General features: G+C 46.3%; 2 protein-coding genes across 3 annotated transcripts; both read right to left on the minus strand.

Annotated features, from left to right (window-relative positions):
• Positions 1-242: 242 nt before the first annotated feature.
• CCL16 (C-C motif chemokine ligand 16) lies at positions 243-4696 on the minus strand. Of its 2 annotated transcripts, none has more exons than XM_009190147.3 (3): positions 4183-4696; positions 964-1081; positions 243-552 (listed from the first exon to the last, which is right to left on the minus strand). In XM_009190147.3, exons 1-3 carry the CDS (start codon positions 4256-4258, stop codon positions 411-413), a joined length of 336 nt encoding a protein of 111 aa, XP_009188411.1. In that variant the 5' UTR covers positions 4259-4696; the 3' UTR covers positions 243-410. The 2 variants fall into 2 exon arrangements, with proteins under 2 accessions (XP_009188411.1, XP_003912692.1); XM_003912643.4 differs by having other exon boundaries at positions 964-1084; positions 4183-4600.
• A 637-nt stretch (positions 4697-5333) lies between these two features.
• On the minus strand, positions 5334-8706 carry CCL14 (C-C motif chemokine ligand 14). The gene is made up of 4 exons (XM_003912648.4): positions 8628-8706; positions 7803-7854; positions 6393-6506; positions 5334-5940 (listed from the first exon to the last, which is right to left on the minus strand). The coding sequence occupies exons 1-4, from the start codon at positions 8704-8706 to the stop codon at positions 5853-5855; spliced, it is 333 nt and encodes a 110-aa protein (XP_003912697.1). The 3' UTR covers positions 5334-5852.
• Between the last annotated feature and the right edge of the window lie 10156 nt (positions 8707-18862).

An 18862-nucleotide genomic window follows, 5' to 3' on the forward strand; every position in this document is an offset into this window, starting at 1 on the left:
GGTGTGATGGTGCCAGCCTGTAGTCCCAGTTACTCGGGAGGCTGGGGTGGGAGGATCACTTGAGCTTGGGAGGTGGAGGTTACAGTGAGTCAAGATCAAGTGAGCCAAGATCACACCACTGCACTGCAGCCTAGGTGACAGAGTAAGACCCTATCTCAAAAAAATACAAATAAAAATGTAAAAATAAAAGAGTGTATCTCTGCCCACATCCCTTAACTTTGGTATTTCCTCCTGAGATTGAGAAATATTCGAAATACTCCTTTATTTTGATCATTGTTCTGTTTCTCTCAATGTGACTGGCTAGTTTCAGCCTAATAAGGCTTCTCCTGTTTTCGTAGGTTTACCCCTCTCTTCCGTAAACAAGGGCTTCCACTAAAGCCTGGTCATCACTGGGAGTTGAGGAGCTGGGCTTAGTCATTCTTTGCTGTAATAATTTTAACCGTGGCCAAGTTCCTGGAGGGCAGCAAAGGTAGGTTGGGATTCTTGATGTACTCTTGGACCCAGTCGTCACTGGGGTTGGTGCAGACTTCTCGGTTCCTTTTGGTGATGAAGCTGCAGAGGCAGAATTAGACCGTCATGGGCTGCAGACTCAGGCAGGAGTCCAGTGCACAACCCCACCTCTGGTTCACATGGAGCTCACCTTATGTTCTTTAAAGCTTCCCTGGGCCTCTCCTGGCTGGGTTCCCTCAGACAGCCTCTCTCTCTGGCCTCAGAACCTTACCATCCCTTCTGTCAGTCCCTTCTCTGCTCAGCCTAGACCCTCAAGTTTGGGTTTCATAATGGACCACATAGCTAAAAGTGGCAAAATTAGGAATTAATCCCAGGCCCGTGAGAGCCAAAGACCAAACTTGTAGCCACTACTCCACTGCTTCTAGCATAGAGACCTCTTGGTCCCGTGTATCTCATTCCTGCCCCTGGGCTCCCTGTCCCCCTCCACAGAAATATCTACAAGGATGTGCTTACATGATTGCTGGCAGGTTACAGTTGAGGGCCTTTCTGTATCCCACCACCAGTCTCCTTGGCAACACTTTCTCATAAAACTTCAGGCAGCAGGTGGATGGGGTGTTCACCCACTCAGGAACTTCTGAAGGAATCACATTGCAAGCTGAGCCAGGGAAGCAGAGGGGAGACCACCACTGCCCACCTCTGTCTCCTATCATTTGTGTTTCACTGCTCTGATAGCAAAGCCGTCTGTTAGAGGAGACCAATGCTAGCTTAACAGGTAATGGAGAAAGGGCAAACGATGAATCCCTCTGGGGGACATACATTTAGAACCCTCAGCCTCTGAGCTGAGTGTCAACTACAAATGACTTGGTTATTCACACTTGCCAAGGAACCGGGAGGAAGCTGGCTCACTCTTTTGTTTATTGGTGACTTGATCTGGCAAACTTGGGTTGAGCTAGTGTGCCGGGCTCTGTGGGGGTAAAAACATGAGGAGGATACAGTCACTACCCTTAAGTAACTTACAGAGTAGTCAGGGTTGAAAGGGAAATTGAAAAGTTAAACAAACACTGCCATAGAATGTGGTCCAGGATAGAACAGACTTTGGTATAAGGTGCTATGGGAACACAATGAGAGCCCCTAACCCATCCTCGGTGGTTGAGGACGAAGTCTCAAAGCAAGTGAGGCCTGCATTGATTCGTAAAGGATGAACAGGATTTAGACACACAGCTGGGTGTTGTGGCTCAGGCCTGTAATCCCAGCACTTTGGGAGGCCGAGGCGGGCAAATCATCTGAGGTCAGAAGTTTGAGACCAGCTTGGCCAACATAGTGAAACCCTGTCTCTACTAACAAAAATTAGCCGGGCATGGTGGCGCATGCCTGTAATCCCAGCTACTCGGGAGGCTGAGGCAGGAGAATCACTTAAACCCGGGAGTCAGAGGTTGCAGTGAGCCAAGATCGCGCCACTGCACTTCAGCCTGGACGAAGGAGTGACTCTATCTCAAAAGGAAAAAAAAAGGATTTAGACACACAAAGGACTTGTAGAATCTGGAAGAAAGAAATGCAGGGAAGCTTGAAGGTAGGGGAAGCTCAGTGTGTCTTGGGAGTGCTGGGCAGTTTGGGTGGCTGGCATGTAAGGTAGGAAGGAATGAATGGGCAGAGATGAAACTGGAGAGAGAGGAGGGTCTGTTCACACACCTGCTGAACTGCTGAGTAATTTGGACTCTATCTTAGGGCACTGGAGAGGCGGAGGTTACGGGGAAGGGTGAGAGAGTAGAGCCGTTAGAGACAGAAGTTAGAGCAGGAGGAAAAAGTACATGATTTAGGCTTTGGTGTCAGACAGCTTGGGCTGGAATTTTGACTTGACTGGAATTTTGACTTGAATCATGGGCAAATTTCCTAATCTCCCTAGGTTTCAGTTTCCTCATTCATTAAGTGGGGGTAAATGATACTTACTTGTACCCTAGGATCGTGGTTAGAATTCGGTGAGAAAATGATTGGAAAGCCCTTAACTCAGAGTCTGGCACACAGAAAGGCTCAATCAGTGCTTATTATAGTTAAGAGCCAACGGTAGTAATGACCGCTCTTCTTGCCTTGGAAATGGCTCTTTCCTCCCGTCTCTTTGATGCATGCAGGCTACTGGACTTGACTGGTTATTGTTGCTGTGTTTTCTTTGAGCTGTCCTGACTACACATCAGTTGGGGATACTACACAAGAGGTCAGTCCAGAGATCTCTCCCAGCCCCCAAACCTTCAGAGTGCAAATCTTTTTGTAGCTTGACCCTTTGCCTCTAGAGAGTGGCAAAGCTTGGGACATCTTGAGAGCACCATCTTGCTGATCCATGCTTTGGGTGGGCCATTTTGTCTTCCTTGAAGCCTGAACCCGCTGCACTGGCCTGATTGACTCTCCCAAAGAGCATTGTCTCCCCTTCCCACACAGTCCCTCCGTAAGTGATGCTCATATCACTGGTTCTCAAAGCAAAGTTTATGAAGACCAGCGTCATCCTGAGAGTATGTGGGCAGATTACATGGTGCACCTGACCCTTGCTCCTTTGTGTTTATACAGGCAGAGTCAGGCCAGACTACATGCCAGGGTGACCTTAAGAGAGAAAAGAGACCAGGCGTGGTGGCTCACGCCTGTAATCCTAGCACTTTGGGAGGCCGAGGCGGGGGGATCATGAGGTCAGGAGTTTAAGACCAGCCTGACTAACATGGTGAAACCCCGTCTCTGTTAAAAATACAGAAGTTAGCTGGGTGTAGTGGCGTGTGCCTGTAATCCCAGCTACTCAGGAGACCGAGGCAGGAGAATCACTTGAACCCAGGAGGCGGAGATTGTGGTGAACCAAGATCACGCCACTGCACTCCAGCCTGGGCAACAAGAGCGAAACTCCATCACAAACGAAACAAAACAAAACAAAATAAAACAAGCAAAAAACAAAAACAAAACAAAACAAAATAAAAAAACAAGAGAGAAAAGAATGGCTGGGGCAGCCTAGGGCAGGTGGTACACAGCTTTGTCCCCCCCCACGCCGTCACCAGGTCCTCATAAGCGATGACAGAGGGAGGAGATACGGAAGGACAAAACAAATCCCATCCTCCATAGGCCGCAATTCTCCTTCTCCCCACAGCTCAAAAACCTTTCAACCCCTTTCCTCTTTTCTGCAGATGTTATTTAGTCATAGACTGGGGGATGGAGAAGGGGACCATAGATTCCCAAACAGCCATTCCTCTGGGACTCATTTTGGTTGTCTGATAGTCCCAGCAACCTGTGCCAGCCACTTTGAGGAAGTGGTGTCTCGGTTCAGACTCCCAATTCCTGGGCTTAGACCCACATGATTGTTTGAACCTTCCTTCCTCTCGTAACTCGTTCTTCCAGGGCACCTACCGCTTTTCTTTCTCATCTGCGTGCTTCCCCCTCCCTTTCATTGCATGCAATTCTTGTTGCATTTTCTGCAGCTTTCTTGGCCTCTCCTCCTGAATGATCATTCCTGCTCACCACGCTTGCGACTCCTGAGGAAATGGTGACCCAGTTTCCTGGAACTACTTACCCCGGAAAGATCTGGACCAACCGCAGCTCTACTTACAAAGGGGAGAATTGGAGGTCAGGAGCTAGGCATGAAGGTGGGGAGAGCCCACAGGGGCTTATGAGGCCAGAGACCCAACAGCGCCCTTGGCACCACCTCCCTGCCGGCTGCTCCATCCCCTTTTCTCGTTCCTGCCCTACAGAGACAAGTGGACTCACTTGGCTGGCTGCAAGAAGCAGAAGTAATGATAAGGATGAGGATGAGGAGAGACAGGGCAGCCTCGGAGACCTTCATCCTTTCAGCGGGGTCGTACAGCTTCGGGGAGAGCCGAGTGAAGATGTCGTCTGCTGCTGGTGGTCCGCTTGCCAACACTCAGCTCTCTGGACCTTGACCACATCAGAGCGAGTAGAGGAGGACAAACAACAGGCCTCAGTGTTTGCTGAAACAGAGGGCAGCGGAGGATGGGACTTGGTGCAGAGCTGAATTCAGTAGAATTTGAATTCACATGAAGGAATGTGTGTCAGCTACCTTACATGCCCTATCTGATATAATCCTTAAAATAGTGAAGTAGCGACGATGACTTCCCTGGGACTACTGAGGCTTAGAGGCTAAATAAATTGTCCAAGTCCACCTGGGTGGACAGGCAGGATGAAAAACCAGATCTATTTGATTTCACCATGTTACCTGCCGCCATCTGTATGTTGGGGAAGGGGCAGGCAGGGTTGAACCACCCCAGCTTCCCCCAGGTGATCAGTCTTGGGGAGAATGAGCACAAAGCAGGATTACAGAGCCCAGACTGAGGCAAGGGTAGGGCTTAGTTGCCTCTGAGAAGGATATGCCCCCTCCCAGTCCAAGGCCACATGATTGACCTCACACTTTTTCATGTCACAGCTTATGCTAATACTCCAAAAAAAAAACCAGTGTGCCTGATCCTTGGGTCCCCATTTGTTGCTGCACCATTTGACTTATTTGTCAGTGTTTTTATTTATCTCTTTGGACCTTGGACTTTGGACCGGTTTTTAGGTGTAGCTAGCCCGCTGATCCCTCCTGGGTGCCCCCGTGGCCAACCATGACCAGCAGGGGACGCTCAACTCTGCACCTGACAACCTGCATCTGTGCTCTAGGGCTCCCGCTTCAGCCCCTCTGGCCTGGGCTCTGGCTGGACCTGCCCCACAGCCTCCTCTCTCTTCAGGTGCCTCCGGACCCTTTTCCACCCTGAAGGCTGTTAGTAAAACAATATAGTATAATCTGGTGTATGTAAGCGAAGGGGAGAGATTAGGTAAAATGTCTTCATGAATCACTCGTATTCCAGACAGCAGTGAAGAAAGACCTTGAAAACAGCACGGAAAAAAGGACTATGGAGTTTGACTGCTATAGAGAGCCCTTTATGAAGTGTTACCTATAAAATCAAATGACGATTCTTAGCTTTTACACTTGTCATGAAGCTTAAATAAGATAATGCATACAGACTGCCTAGCAGAGTGCTTGCAGTAGAGAAAGCATTAAGAAAACGGGGTCTGGTATTGTTGTTGAGGAGGAGACAGTCTTTACGCTGCTTTTCTTTCTCACTTTCTGCTTCTCACTACCCGCATTGCAGGCTTGACCTATTTTTTTGTACCAGGCTCCAGTGAAACTTCTGCAGAGCGAGGCTTGATGCCGAAGGTGCCATACCCGGGCTGGACTCCCTGGTGTCCTCAGTGCGTGACCAATGAGTAAATCCAGTAGAAAGGAATGAGGCCAGGGAAGGGCATAAGTGGTCTTTAATTCAAGGCAGGGAAGCTCCCAGAGGGTGGCTGGGGCTGAGAGTTAGGAGTGGGTGGAGGAAGGGGGCCTCGGCATCTTCTCTTTAGGTCTCTGAGCTGTGCCTTCTCCACCCTCTCTGGGTCACTCAGTTCTCCTCCATGTGCTTGATATAGTCCTGGACCCACTTGTCCCTGGGGTTGGTGCAGATGGAATGGCCCCTTTTGGTGATGAAGCTGTGGAGCAAGAGGGAGAAGGATCACAAACCAAGGGGCCCAGCGGCCGGAAGAGAGAGCCCATCCTCCCTGCCTCCTAAATTCCCCACCTGACCTAGACCTGCTTCTCCTTTCTTCGGTAGAGGCCGCTTAGGGCCTGTCTCCTCTCTGAGACATGCTCTTCGGTCCCTAGGACCCCTAGACCCATCTAGTCTCTGTGTCCCCCTGAGGAAGTGCCCTCTTGCCTTCTTCTCCCTTTTCTGTCACCTCCCCCGATCCATGGGGTCAGCTTCCCCATGGCTCCTGCAGGCTCCAGCCAGAAAGCGCCCGGGTTGCCTGTCAGCTGCGTCTTCCCATGTAGTCACACCTGGGAGGTACACTGGGGATCCTCATTCCACGACCACTCCCTGCCTCCCTCGAGGAGGCCCTGCTGGCTTCCTCTCCTCACGGTGTGATGTGTGTGTGCCACCTACACAATTCCAGGCTTGGAGCACTGGCTGTTGATCTCATAATAAGCCATAATCCGCTGACGTGGGATCTTGTGGGTAGTGTAGGTGAGGCAGCACTCTGACGGTGGTAAGGTCCCCCTGAGGAGACAGCATCGGATGCTGAGGAGGGGCCCTTTGTTAAAGGCCATGCCATTGGTTGGTCCTGCAAGCCGAGGGCGTGGAAGAGGGAAGGAAGGAGGAGACAGCCCCTCAGAACTTGGAGGGGAGAGTAGGCTTTTCTCGTCTTCTCTTCTTCTTCTCTGTAGTACTCCCGGGCTCCTCTTGTCCTCCTCCCTCATCAGCAATCACCCTCCCTCCTTTCTTCAACCCCTCTTGGAAAGACTGGCGGATGACTTTCAACTCCAGGGTTGAAGAGCAGCACACTCAGATCTTCTCACAGCATCTCTGGGGGCCGTCTGGCAGAGAAGGTTAGGGACTTGGCCAATGTCATGCAGCCCTCATGCCTTATTTAGGAAAGATGCTCCAAATAGGAGGAATATTTGGAAGAAATCCCAACAGGGATTTGGGGACATGCCATTTGGGAATGCAGACCCACCCTTCCTAGTGCTCCACCCTGCCCATGTCCCCACTGAACCAACAACCTGCAGAGAGAGCAGGATGCCCACAGCAAGCCCCAAGGACAATGGCCACAGAGTTAGGACACCCAAATTCTAACCTAACCTTGCCTGTGCGTCCTTTGTACTGTGGCCATTTTACTTTCCCCCGTTCCCTCCTCTGTAAATGAGGCCCTTGGACTGGATCAGTGGTTTTTACACTGAGCTCCCTGGAGCTCTGGGGGCCTCAGGGACTATTGTGGAGGCCCCGCTGCATTTAAGAGTGGTGTCTTGTACCCTACTCAACTCATTTTTTTTGGTTTGTTTTACATATTGGGCCTCTGTGGAAGATTTTGCTTGAAGAAAAGGTTTTCTGGTCTAAAAAGTTTTAAAAATCACCGGATTAGGTGATTTTTCATCTATTTTCTGATTGAGAAGTTTCATGGCTCTTATAGTAGAAGCAAGGAGGTGACAGCAGTCACCCCAAGCTTGAATTATAGAGGTAGCAGGAAGGACATTGCAGGCCAAGAGCACTGTACAAACAGGCGCATGTTGTGGTTATGGAGTGGAGAAATCAGGTGTGTGCATGTTATGTGACCCTGCTGAATGGAAACTTGGGTGTGCATCGCAATGGCCTCAGAGGTCACTGAGGGTGGCCAGATGCCTGGGTGGAAAGGGCTGATCCTGTTTTCCAGCTCCATTCCAGGCAGCATCCTCACTATCCAAAGAACGGCATAAGGGGACCCCTGTTTCCTGAGACCCACTCAGAGCTCCTATACTTTCCCACCTTGTTCCTCTGAGCTGAAAAATGACATCGGAGAGGGCAAGTCAAACTGTGCACATACCCACCAACTTTAGTTGTATTTTAACAACCTTCTGTTTCCCCCCAGTTTCTGAAAAGGAGAATAGGTAAAATGGAAGAGTGATAAATAGTTTTGGTTGTCTCTAAAGGCAGCTTACTCTAAGAAATCAGCTGAGAAAAGGGGGCCTAGGAGGGACCCTGCACTGTCGTGTTTCCCCCCAGCCCATACCCAAGCAATGCTGCACTCACTGGGCATAGGTGACGCTGGAAGCAGCTGGGCCTAAACCTCAGGAGGCCAATAGAAAAATGCCCTTGAGAGGCTCAAGACACTGCTCCTAATCTCCCTGAGGAAATATCCCCCACATGGGGTGGGCCACTCTTGCTTAGTGGCAAAGACAGAGAAATTGAGGGAGTAGAGAGGCAGGCTGGCCTCATTCCATGTCCTTGAGGGCAAGGGGGGACTGGTCCTGGGGTGCAGTGATAAGAGATCAAGGCCACGTGAGGCCTGGAGATTCAGGATCTGTTTATCTGGAGACTAGAGGGCATTTGGGGTAGTGGAATGAGGCCTGGAGTCTCCCAAGTCGGATATCATTGGTCAAGGCTGGGAGATCCTAACTTAAACTCTTAAGCAGAACCTACAGTCCTAAGTCTCATCTCCATCCTGCTCACCACACCATGGGGTGAAGTACTGTGGTACTCAGTAGATAATTCATTTATATAATGGTTGCTATACACACAATTTCAAGAAGATACCAGCCCTCCTTTTCGAGTCTCTGCTCCTGGTCTCCCCCTTGAGCCCAACCTCACTCCTGCTCATTTCCCTGCAGGGACTAGGTTGGAAGGAAGACAAGGCATTGCAGTCACGAGAGGAGGATTCAGTCTTGGTCCCTAGGGCGATAGTGATGAGCAGGAAGAAGGAAATGGCAACCAAGGAGACCTTCATGCTGTGGGAAGCTGTTGCAGGAGGAGAGTTGGCTTGGTGGGGGCTTCTGAGGCTCCTGCGGTAAGGAATTGTTGAGAAATGATCATTGAGGCCAAATAGTTTTTAAAGTAAGGGAGCTGAGATTTGGAAGGGAAGTAGGAAAGCAGTGATGCCTCAGAGATTTCATATCCTGTACATTTGTTGACAGTGGTGTGAAGGAAGCAGGGAGAGCCCAGGTTTAAGGGAGGAAATGGTCTTCCATCCCCAGTGGGAAGAAGTTCAGCTCTGTTGATATAAGCCTTTCCCTAGGCATGAACGTGAGCACAGGGCTGGGGGCACTGTCTCCGACTTAGCAAAAGATCTCAAGGCTGGATGTGTCCTGGATCTAATTGCATCTCAGGCCTTAGAACAGGCCACGTGGAACCTGGAGACTCAGGATCTGTTCATCTAGAGACTAGAGGGTGTTTGGGGTAGTGGAATGAGGCCTGGACTCCTCCGAGTCTGGTCTCATTGGTCAAGACTGGGAAATCCTAACTTAAACTCGTAAGCAGAACCTGCAGTTCTTAGTCTCATCTCCACCCTGGTCACCACATCATGGGGTGCAGAAGTGCTGTGGTGCTCAGTAGATAATTCATTTACATAACAGTTGCTATACACACAAGCCACTGTCCCAGATGCTTTATGAATATTGGCCTATTTAACCTTTAGAATAGCAGTTGAAGAAACAGGCTCAGAATCAAAGCCTAAGCTTTGGACAATTGGTAAATGGAACTGGGGTTCAGACTCAGGAGGTCTGGCTTCCAGGTCTGTATTTTTATCCATTATGCCATAGAGAAACATGAGACTCCCAACGGAGCTCTGCAAAAGCTTGTGGGTTCTCTACAAAGCCTTTAGTCTTAGTCCTTTCTGAGATCAGATAGTGGATCTCTTTGGGACCTTCTGGTTTCTCTGCCTTTCGCTACAGAGAAGCTTGGTGGGAACGTTAGAAAATGTCTAATTCAGGGATAGCTAGTAGATTTCATTGATTAGTAGGGGAATGGCACTGGAGCTCTGTGTTGGAAATAATTCTGAGGCCATGTCCAGGCACATTGGGAAGCTATGCTGTGACCGACGTGCAGTTTCTGTTGCAGTGCAGCTTGCATGCTATGTTTTTGCCATTTGATTCGTCTAAACTGGCCTTTTACTGAATGGAAGCTGGGAATCAAAAAGGGCCAGTAACTTGCTCACGTTCACACAGTAATTTGGCTGCAGGACAAATCTCATCTCTGCAGGCTTTCAGCTTAGTGCCCTCGCCATGCTGTTCTTGGGGGGCACATCCCCCATTCTGCTTGTTGATGTGGTTAGATGGCTATTTAATCTCCTCTCCTCATCTGAATCACCAGGGCGGAGAATATCTATTGTTTACCTTTGCCCATTCACACAGAATCTAGTGTATACCAGGTGCTTATGAATACATATTTTAAAAGAAGGATGAATAAACACATTGAGCCAGGTCTACATATGTGCATCTTATAGGAAATGGCTGAAATCTCATGGTTAGTTGTGGAGACAGTCATTGATTAGAAATTTTCTATATTTCTTTTCTTCTTTTGAGACGGAGTCTGGCTCTGTCGCCCAGGCTGGAGTGCAGTGGCCAGATCTCAGCTCACGCAAGCTCCGCCTCCCAGGTTTACGCCATTCTCCTGCCTCAGTCTCCCGAGTAGCTGGGACTACAGGCACCCGCCACCTCACCCGGCTAGTTTTTTGTATTTTTTAGTAGAGATGGGGTTTCACCGTGTTAGTCAGGATGGTCTCGATCTCCTGACCTCATGATCCACCCGTCTTGGCCTCCCAAAGTGCGGGGATTACAGGCTTGAGCCACCGCACCTGGCCAGAAATTTTCTATATTTCTTATCATCAATAACAACATTATGTAAACCCTTCAAGTTAAATGATAACAGTTGTTATTAGGAACAATCTCAGGAAGCAAGTTGTTTATGGGCAGAGTGAGTCGGAAAGAAATAATGCTTGCTTCTTGTTTTTGTGGAGGCTAGCCAACCTGCTATGCTGTTTCTAGGAGCCTTACAGGAAGTTTCTATACTCTTCCAGCAAGTATTGAGTTCCTACCTACATTAGTCTGTATATGCCAACTGCTATCATAAACAGTCCAGCAGACTAATTAAATAAAAGTTTATTTCTTGCTCATGTTACAGTCCAGTGTGGGTCAGTAGTGGGATGATGGCGTGTGTGTTGGGATCTTCCATGTACTCATTCAGGAACCAGGCCTGTTTCTATCTTGGATGCCACGGTTTTCAGCACAAGGCCTCCAAGTTTGATACAAAAAGGGAGAGGCAGAGGAGGATTGGGAGATTTTTGTGGCTCCATTCTGAAAATGGTACAAATTACTTTCACCCACATTCCATGGCCAGCATCAAGTAACCTGGCTCCACCATAATGACAAAGGGATGGAAAATATACATCATCTGTATGCCCAGGAGGAAAAAGGAATAGGTTTTGTGACCACATCACTTCTTTGACACAGTATCATATGCCAAGTCCTGGGCTAGGCTTGGAGGGAGGGAATGAAGATGACCGTGATCCCAGAAGTCTCAGAACTCAAAGAGGGACTAAAAAAAAGTAAAGGAGAATTGCAATACAACCAGATGAATGAAATTTTGTAGCAACATAATTAGAGACCTTAAATGTCCTCCCGTTGCCCCCTGTTGAATACGAAGAGCCTATTTTAAAAATATTTAAAAATGTTTTTCAAAGCAACACATATATATATTGATTTAAAAAACTGAACAGTACAGGAAGGATCTGTAGGACATAAACCTTCTGAGTTCATGCTTGTCTGAAGAGGTCATTATTTAGCCCTCATACTTGATTGATATTTTTATTGTGTATAGAATTCTACAATGGTATATAAAAACATATTTCTTTTTTTTTTTTGAGACGGAATCTCGCTCTGTCACCCAGGCTATAGGCCAGTGGTGCGATCTCGGCTCACTGCAAGCTCCGCCTCCCAGGTTCACGCCATTCTCCTGCCTCAACCTCCTGAGTAGCTGGGACTACAGGTGCCTGCCACCACGTCCGGCTAATTTTTTTGTATTTTTAGTAGAGACAGGGTTTCACCATGTTAGCCAGGATGGTCTCGATCTCCTGACCTCGTGATCTGCCCACCTCGGCCTCCCAAAGTGCTAGGATTACAGGCTTGAGCCACCGCGCCCGGCCAAAAATATGTTTCTTCTGAAACTTTCATTTTTGGTGATCTGGTGTTTCCCCTTTCTAGAAAGTTCTAGGGTTTATTCTTTACTCTTGTTTTCTTACTTTTTGGCACAAATAGATGTTCCAGAGTAATTTTGTACTTTCCTTGGCCCAGCTCTGGAATTAGCCATTTCTTCCATGAGTCTCAGTTTTTTTTACTAAAAAATGATTTTGAGAAACCAAAATCTGAGTACTTGTTGTGTTCATTGCTATGAGAATGGCATCACTTTTAGGTCTGGGCTTTCAGTGGCTAGAACTTGGAAATATATGTAAGCATATATGTATAAGTATGTGCTTAAATTTATGTCTATTTCGTATATCTATTTCATATATTATTAGCAATTTCTTTTTTTTTTTTTTTTTTTTTTTGAGATGGAGTCTCACTCTGTTTCCCAGGAGTGAAGTGGTGCAATCTCGGCTCACTGCAATCTCTGCCTCAGGGGTTCAAGTGATCCTCCTGCCTCACCCTCCCGAGTAGCCGGGACTACAGGTGCAGGTCACCACGCCTGAGTAATATTTGTATTTTTAGAGACGGGGTTTTGCCATGTTGGCCAGGCTGGTCTTGAACTCCTGACCTTAGGTGATCCACCAGACTTGGCCTCCCAAAGTGCTGAGATTACAGGCATGAGCCACCGTGCCCAGCCTATTATTAGCAATTTCTATATCCTCTTTCTAGCTACATGAATAAACAAAAGTTTATACCACTATGTCCAATTCCAAGTCAACGCCACAGAGTTAGTTATTTCAGTCTTTCCCGTTTCTGTGTTTCCCTCCCTTCTCTAACAATAGGGACTCCTGCTCCCATTAACTTCAATGTATGTACTTATTTGCTGAGTTCCCTGTATGTAACAAATCTCCTGGCCACGCTGGCTGTATTCTGGCCTCTGGTCCCACTGGCCTCAACCATGTGCATCATCTTCCCTGCCCTGGCCCTGGTGGAGCCCTCAGTTGAGGGGATGAGTTATATTACTTTTAAATCTTGTCTCTGGTTCTAAAAAGAATAAAAATATGGATGTTTCTATTTCCTATTTTATGTCTTGATGATTTCTGTGAAGCTCTATTTAGATTTTTTTTTTTTTTTCTTTGAGATGGAGTTTTGCTTTGTTGCCCAGACTGGAGTGCAGTGGTATGATCTCGGCTCACCACAACCTCCGCCTTCCATGTTCAAGTGATTCTTCTGCCTCAGCCTCCCGAGTAGTTGGGATTATAGGCACCTGCCACCACACCTGGCTAGTTTTTGTATTTTAGTAGAGACGGGGTTTCACCTTATTGGCCAGGCTGGTCTTGAACTCCTGGCTTCCCAAAGTGCTAGGATTACAGGCATGAGCCACCATGCCCAGCCTTCTATTTAGATTTTTAAAATGACTTTTATGCACTTTTTTTTTCTAGCTATTTTGTACAATTTCCAATATTTTTCCTTTTTTTTTTTTTTTCTTTTTTTTGGTGACAGGGTCTCACTCTGTCACTCCAGGCTGGAGTCCAGTGGTGTGATCTCGGCTCACTGCAGCCTCAACCTCCTGGGCTCAAGTGATCCTTCCACCTCAGCCTACCAAGTAACTGGGACTACAAGTGCACACCACCACACTTGGCTTATTTTTTCATTTTTACTAGAGAGGAGGTTTTTGCCATGTTGGCCAGGCTAGTCTCAAACTCCTGGCCTCAGGGGACCTGCCCACTTAGGCCTCCAAAAGTGCTGGGATTATAGGCATGAGCCACTGAGCCCAGCTCAAGATTTTTACCTTTAAAAATTCCAAATTGATTATCAGACTAGCCACGTTTAAAACTTTTTCCAATTTTATATTTATTTTATAATTAAACAGCTTTGATGAGCTTCATCATAAAAAAAATCAAATATTAACACAAGTGAAGAACTGGCCCATTTTGTTACCCATCCTTGAAAAGACAATGAAGATGCAGTTTTCAACTCTTTTATTTTTTGATTACTCAAGAAATATGTGCCTTGTAGAATACTGCAAACACTGGTGAAGTTACAAAAGTTCTCTTCAAATTTCCACTGCATTCTGTAGCATCAGCATTACCTGGAAACTTGTTAAACATGCTGACTCTTTGGTCTTACCCCTGTCCTACTGAACCAGATTTCTGCGGGTGGGAGCCCACAGTCTGTGTTTTCACAAGCCTTCCTGGTGACTTTTATGCATGCTAAAGTTTCAGAAGCCCTATCTATCACACAGCTTTCTTTTTTTTTTTTTTTTGGTTGTCCTTTTATTTTTTTTATTTATTATTTTTTAAATTATACTTTAAGTTCTAGGGTACATGTGCATAACGTGCAGGTTTGTTACATATGTATACTTGTGCCATGTTGGTGTGCTGCACCCATCAACTCATCAGCACCCATCAACTCATCATTTACATCAGGTATAACTCCCAATGCAATCTCTCCCCCCTCCCCACTCCCCGTGATAGGCCCCGGTGTGTGATGTTCCCCTTCCCGAGTCCAAGTGATCTCATTGTTCAGTTCCCACCTATGAGTGAGAACATGCGGATATCACACAGCTTTCTAAATGCTGTGTTTCAATATTATGTTGGTCTCTTCAGTCCCTGGGCAGTCCAACTAGGGCCTGGGGAGACTTGAGTCCCAGGCTGGTTGCCTCTAGTATAAATATCCTCCTCTTTTTGCTCCAATGTTGCATAAAAGTTTGGAGACTTAGCAGTGAATTAGGTATGACTTTTGCACCCAAGCATCATTCTTATTCTTATTTTCAGTCCTCTCTATAAACTGACTTTTTTTTTGAGACAGAGTTTTACTCTGTCACCCAGGTTGGAGTGCAGTGGCATGATCTCGGCTCACTGCAAACTCCGCCTTCCGGGTTCAAGCAAGTCTCCTGCCTCAGCCTCCCGAGTAGCGGGATTACAGTTGCGCACCACCACGCCTGGTTACTTTTTGTATTTTTAGTAGAGACGGGGTTTCACCATGTTGGCCAGGCTGATCTTGACCTCCTGACCTCAGGTGATCTGCCCACCACGGCCTCCCAAAGTGCTAGGATTACAGGCGTGAGCTACCGTGCCTGGCCCTGGACTGACATTTTCTTGAAGGGCAATAGTCTACTTTGTTTGGTTTTCATGGTTTTCCTCGTGCCTAGCACAATGCATAACCTAAAGTAGCCACTTAATAATAATCTTTTTGAATGGCAATAAATATGCTTCAAGATTCCAGAGAAATGGAGGTGGGTCCTTCTGGCTGGGATGAAGGGGGAAGGTTTTATGGTAGCATCTAATCTAAGCCATTAAGGTTGGGTTGAGTTTTGCTGGGCAGAGTTGAGAGGAGGGCATGCCTGGCAGAGGGTACCACACAAAGCAAGGAAGCAAAAAAGAACATGCTGTTTCTGAGGAACTGTGAGAGCAGAGTATGTATTATGCAATTAACCTGCACATAACATGTTTTTGTCCCCTCCAAGACCTCAAAGACCTTCTGTGAGTGGCTAGATGCTTGGTTAGAATGGAAAATCCTAGGCTGGGTCTGGTGGGTGGCTCACGCCTATAATCCCAGAACTCTGGGAGGCTGAGGCAGGCAGATCATTTGAGGTCAGGAGTTTGAGACCAGCCCAGCCAGCATGGAAAAACCCTGTCTCTACTAAAAATAAAAAAATCTGCTTGCCGTGGGACTGGGTCCCTGTAATCCCAGCTACTCGGGAGGTTGAGGCAGGAGAATCACTTGAACCCAGGAGGTGGAGGTTGCAGTGAGCCAAGATTGCGCCCCTGCACTCCAGCCTGCGTGATAGAGGAGAAAAAAAAAAAAAAAAAAAAAGGAAAGTCTTGGTTTTTATCCCTCATTTCTGTTGAGTTGCCATTGTCATGACCCAACACCTTCATAAGTGACCCTTTGGCATCCACACTGCCCAGATGCTCTCCCTCCTCATTTCATCCTTTTAAGCTAAAAACTTGACCTGTCAGAGAGAAACCAGTGAAACCACATGAATCCTACTTAGGTCTAGGACCATTTAAATTTTCTTCTAAGACTCTGAGACAAAATCTCCACGGAGAATCCAGAAGCTTCTTGATTGCCATCCCCTAGTCATATATTTAGGTACCAGTGAGCTGCTTTCAACTCAAAGCTTCTGAATTCAACAGCATTCAGTGGAGCAGTGAGAGCAACATAAAAGATCATAACTGGATCAACATGTATGCCAGAGGCCAGGTATTGTGGCTCACATCTGTAATCCCAACACTTTGGGAGGCCGAGGCAGGAGGATTACTTGAGCCCAGGAGTTCAAGACCAGCCTGGGCAACAAGTGAGACTGTGTCTCTACAAAAAATAAACAAAACTAGCTGGGTGTGGGGTGGCACACGCCTGTAGTCCCAGCTACTCATGGGACTGAGTTGGGAGAATCACTTGAACCCAGGAGGTTGAGTAAAGGCGAGTGAGCCAAGACTGTGCCACTGCACTCCAGCCTGGGTGACAGAGTGAGACCCTGTCTCAATAAACAAAACGAACAAGCAAAGTAAGCCAGAACTCTGAGCATCTGTGTTTGTCTTTTTCATCTCTGTAAATCCTGTTGAAATGACAGAAGAAATATAAAAATAAATAGAATTCATAGTAGCAGTAAGGAGTCAGAAAAGATGACATTGGTCTACTATAAAGTGAGACATTTCTGCTCTATATAAAGACCATGGGGTCGGGCGTGGTGGCTCACACCTGTAATCCCAGCACTTTGGGAGGCTGAGGCATGTAGATCACTTGAGGTCGGGAGTTTGAGACCAGCCTGGCCAACATGGTGAAACCCCTCTATAAAAACTACAAAAATTAACTAGGCGTGGTGGCAGGCATCTGTAATCCCAGCTACTCAGGAGGCTGAGGCGGGAGAATTGCTTGAACTCGAGAGGTGGAGGTTACAGTGAACTGAGATCACACCACTACACTTCAGCCTGGGCAACAGAGCAAGACTCCATCTCAAAAAAAAAAAAAAAGAGAGAGAGAAAAAAAAAAAGAACATGAGTCAGCTTGATGGCAGATCACAAGAAGGCTGAAAAAAACACGTATCCTCATATAGGTGAAGGAGAAGATCATAGACAAAAGAGGATTTTCCCAGCAGAATCCTGGATAATGTGACGATCAGAGTCAGTGGGTACTGGGAAAAGACATTCAGGTTGAGTGAATACGCCATGACCTTGCTAGTTCCCATTCAGGATAGTCAGGTAGGGCATTTGCCCCAGGATAAAGCTACAAACACAGTTCTCAAAATAAAAAGGGATATTTGTTGCGGGAACCTCTTGGAGAGGACAGTGGGCCAGAGAGAGAATTGGACAGTGCCCTGGATAACTGCTGGTCAAGGACAAGAAAACCTACCCCCATCCCTATCCCCTTACTCTGTCTGCCAGACATTAAGCTGACAACCTCACCAATGATATGAAAATCCTAAAGCCTCTGCCGAAAGGCTCCTGGAACTGATAAACAACTTCAGTAAAGCTTCAGGATACAAAATCAATGTGCAAAAACCAGTAGCATTTTTATATACCAATAACATTCAAGCTGAGTGCCAAATCAAGAATGCAATCTCATTTACAATAGCCATACACACACACACACACACACACACACACACACACACACACCCCTAGGAATACATGTAACCAAGGAGGTGAAAGATCTCTACAATGAAAATTACAAAACACTGCTGAAAGAAATCATATATGACACGAACAAATGGAAAAACATTCCATGCTCACGGACTGGAAGAATCAATATCATTATAATGGCCATATTGTCCAGGAAATCTCCAGATTCAATGCTGTTTCTCTCAAACTACCAATGTCATTTTTCGTAGAACTAGAAAAACTATTCTAAAATTCATATGGAACCAATAAAAAGAGCCCAAATAGCCAAATCAATCCTAAACAAAAAGAGCAAACCTAGAGGCATCATATTACCAGACTTCAAAGTACACTATGAGGCTACAGTAAACAAAACAGCATGGTATTGGTACAAAAACAGATTCATAGACCAGTAGAACAGAATAGAAAATCCAGAAATAAAGCTGCACACCTACAGTCATCTGATCTTTGACAGAGTCAACAAAAATAAGCAAAAGGGTAAGGATTTCCCTGTTCAATAAATGGTCCTGGGATAGCTGGCTAGCCATGTGCATAAGAATGAAACTGGATCCCTATTTTTCACCTTATATACAAAATAACCAAGATGGATTCAAAATTCAAATATAAGACCTCAAATTATAAGAATCTTAGAAGAAAACCTAGGAAACACCATTCTGGACATTGGCCTTGGCAAATAAATTATGACTAAATCCCCAAAAGCAATTGCAGTAAAAACAAAAATTGACAAGTGCTCAGTTAAACTCAAGAGCTTCTGTACAGCAAAAGAAACTCATCAACAGAGTAAACGGAAAATCTACAGAATGGGAAAAAATATTTGCAAACTATGCATCCAACAAAGGTCTAATATCCAGAATCTATAAGTGCCTTAAACAATTGAACAGCCAAAAACAAATAACTCCATTAAAAAATGGGCAAAAGACATGAACATACATTCCTCAAAAGAAGACATATAAGCAGGCAACAAACACATGAAAAAATGCTCAACATCACTAATCATCAGAGAAATGCAAATCAAACCCAAAATGAGTTACCGTCTCACACCAGTCAGAATAGCTATTAGTAAAAAGTCAAAAAAAATAACATGCCGATGAGGCTGCAGAGAAAAACGGAACAGATATACACTGTTGGTGGGAATGTAAATTAGTTCAGCCACTGTGAAAAGCAGTTTGGTGATTTCTTAAATAACTTAAAACCAAACTACCATTCAACCCAGCAATCCCATTACTGGGTATATACTAATGTAAATCATGGTACAAAAAAAGACACATGCCCTCGTATGTTCATCAGAGCACTATTCACAGTAGCAAAGACATGGAATCAACCTAGGTACCCGTCAATGTGGATTGGATACAAAAATGTG

The sequence above is a fragment of the Papio anubis genome, chromosome 17 (genome assembly GCF_008728515.1).
Source record: "Papio anubis isolate 15944 chromosome 17, Panubis1.0, whole genome shotgun sequence".
NCBI lineage: Eukaryota > Metazoa > Chordata > Mammalia > Primates > Cercopithecidae > Papio > Papio anubis.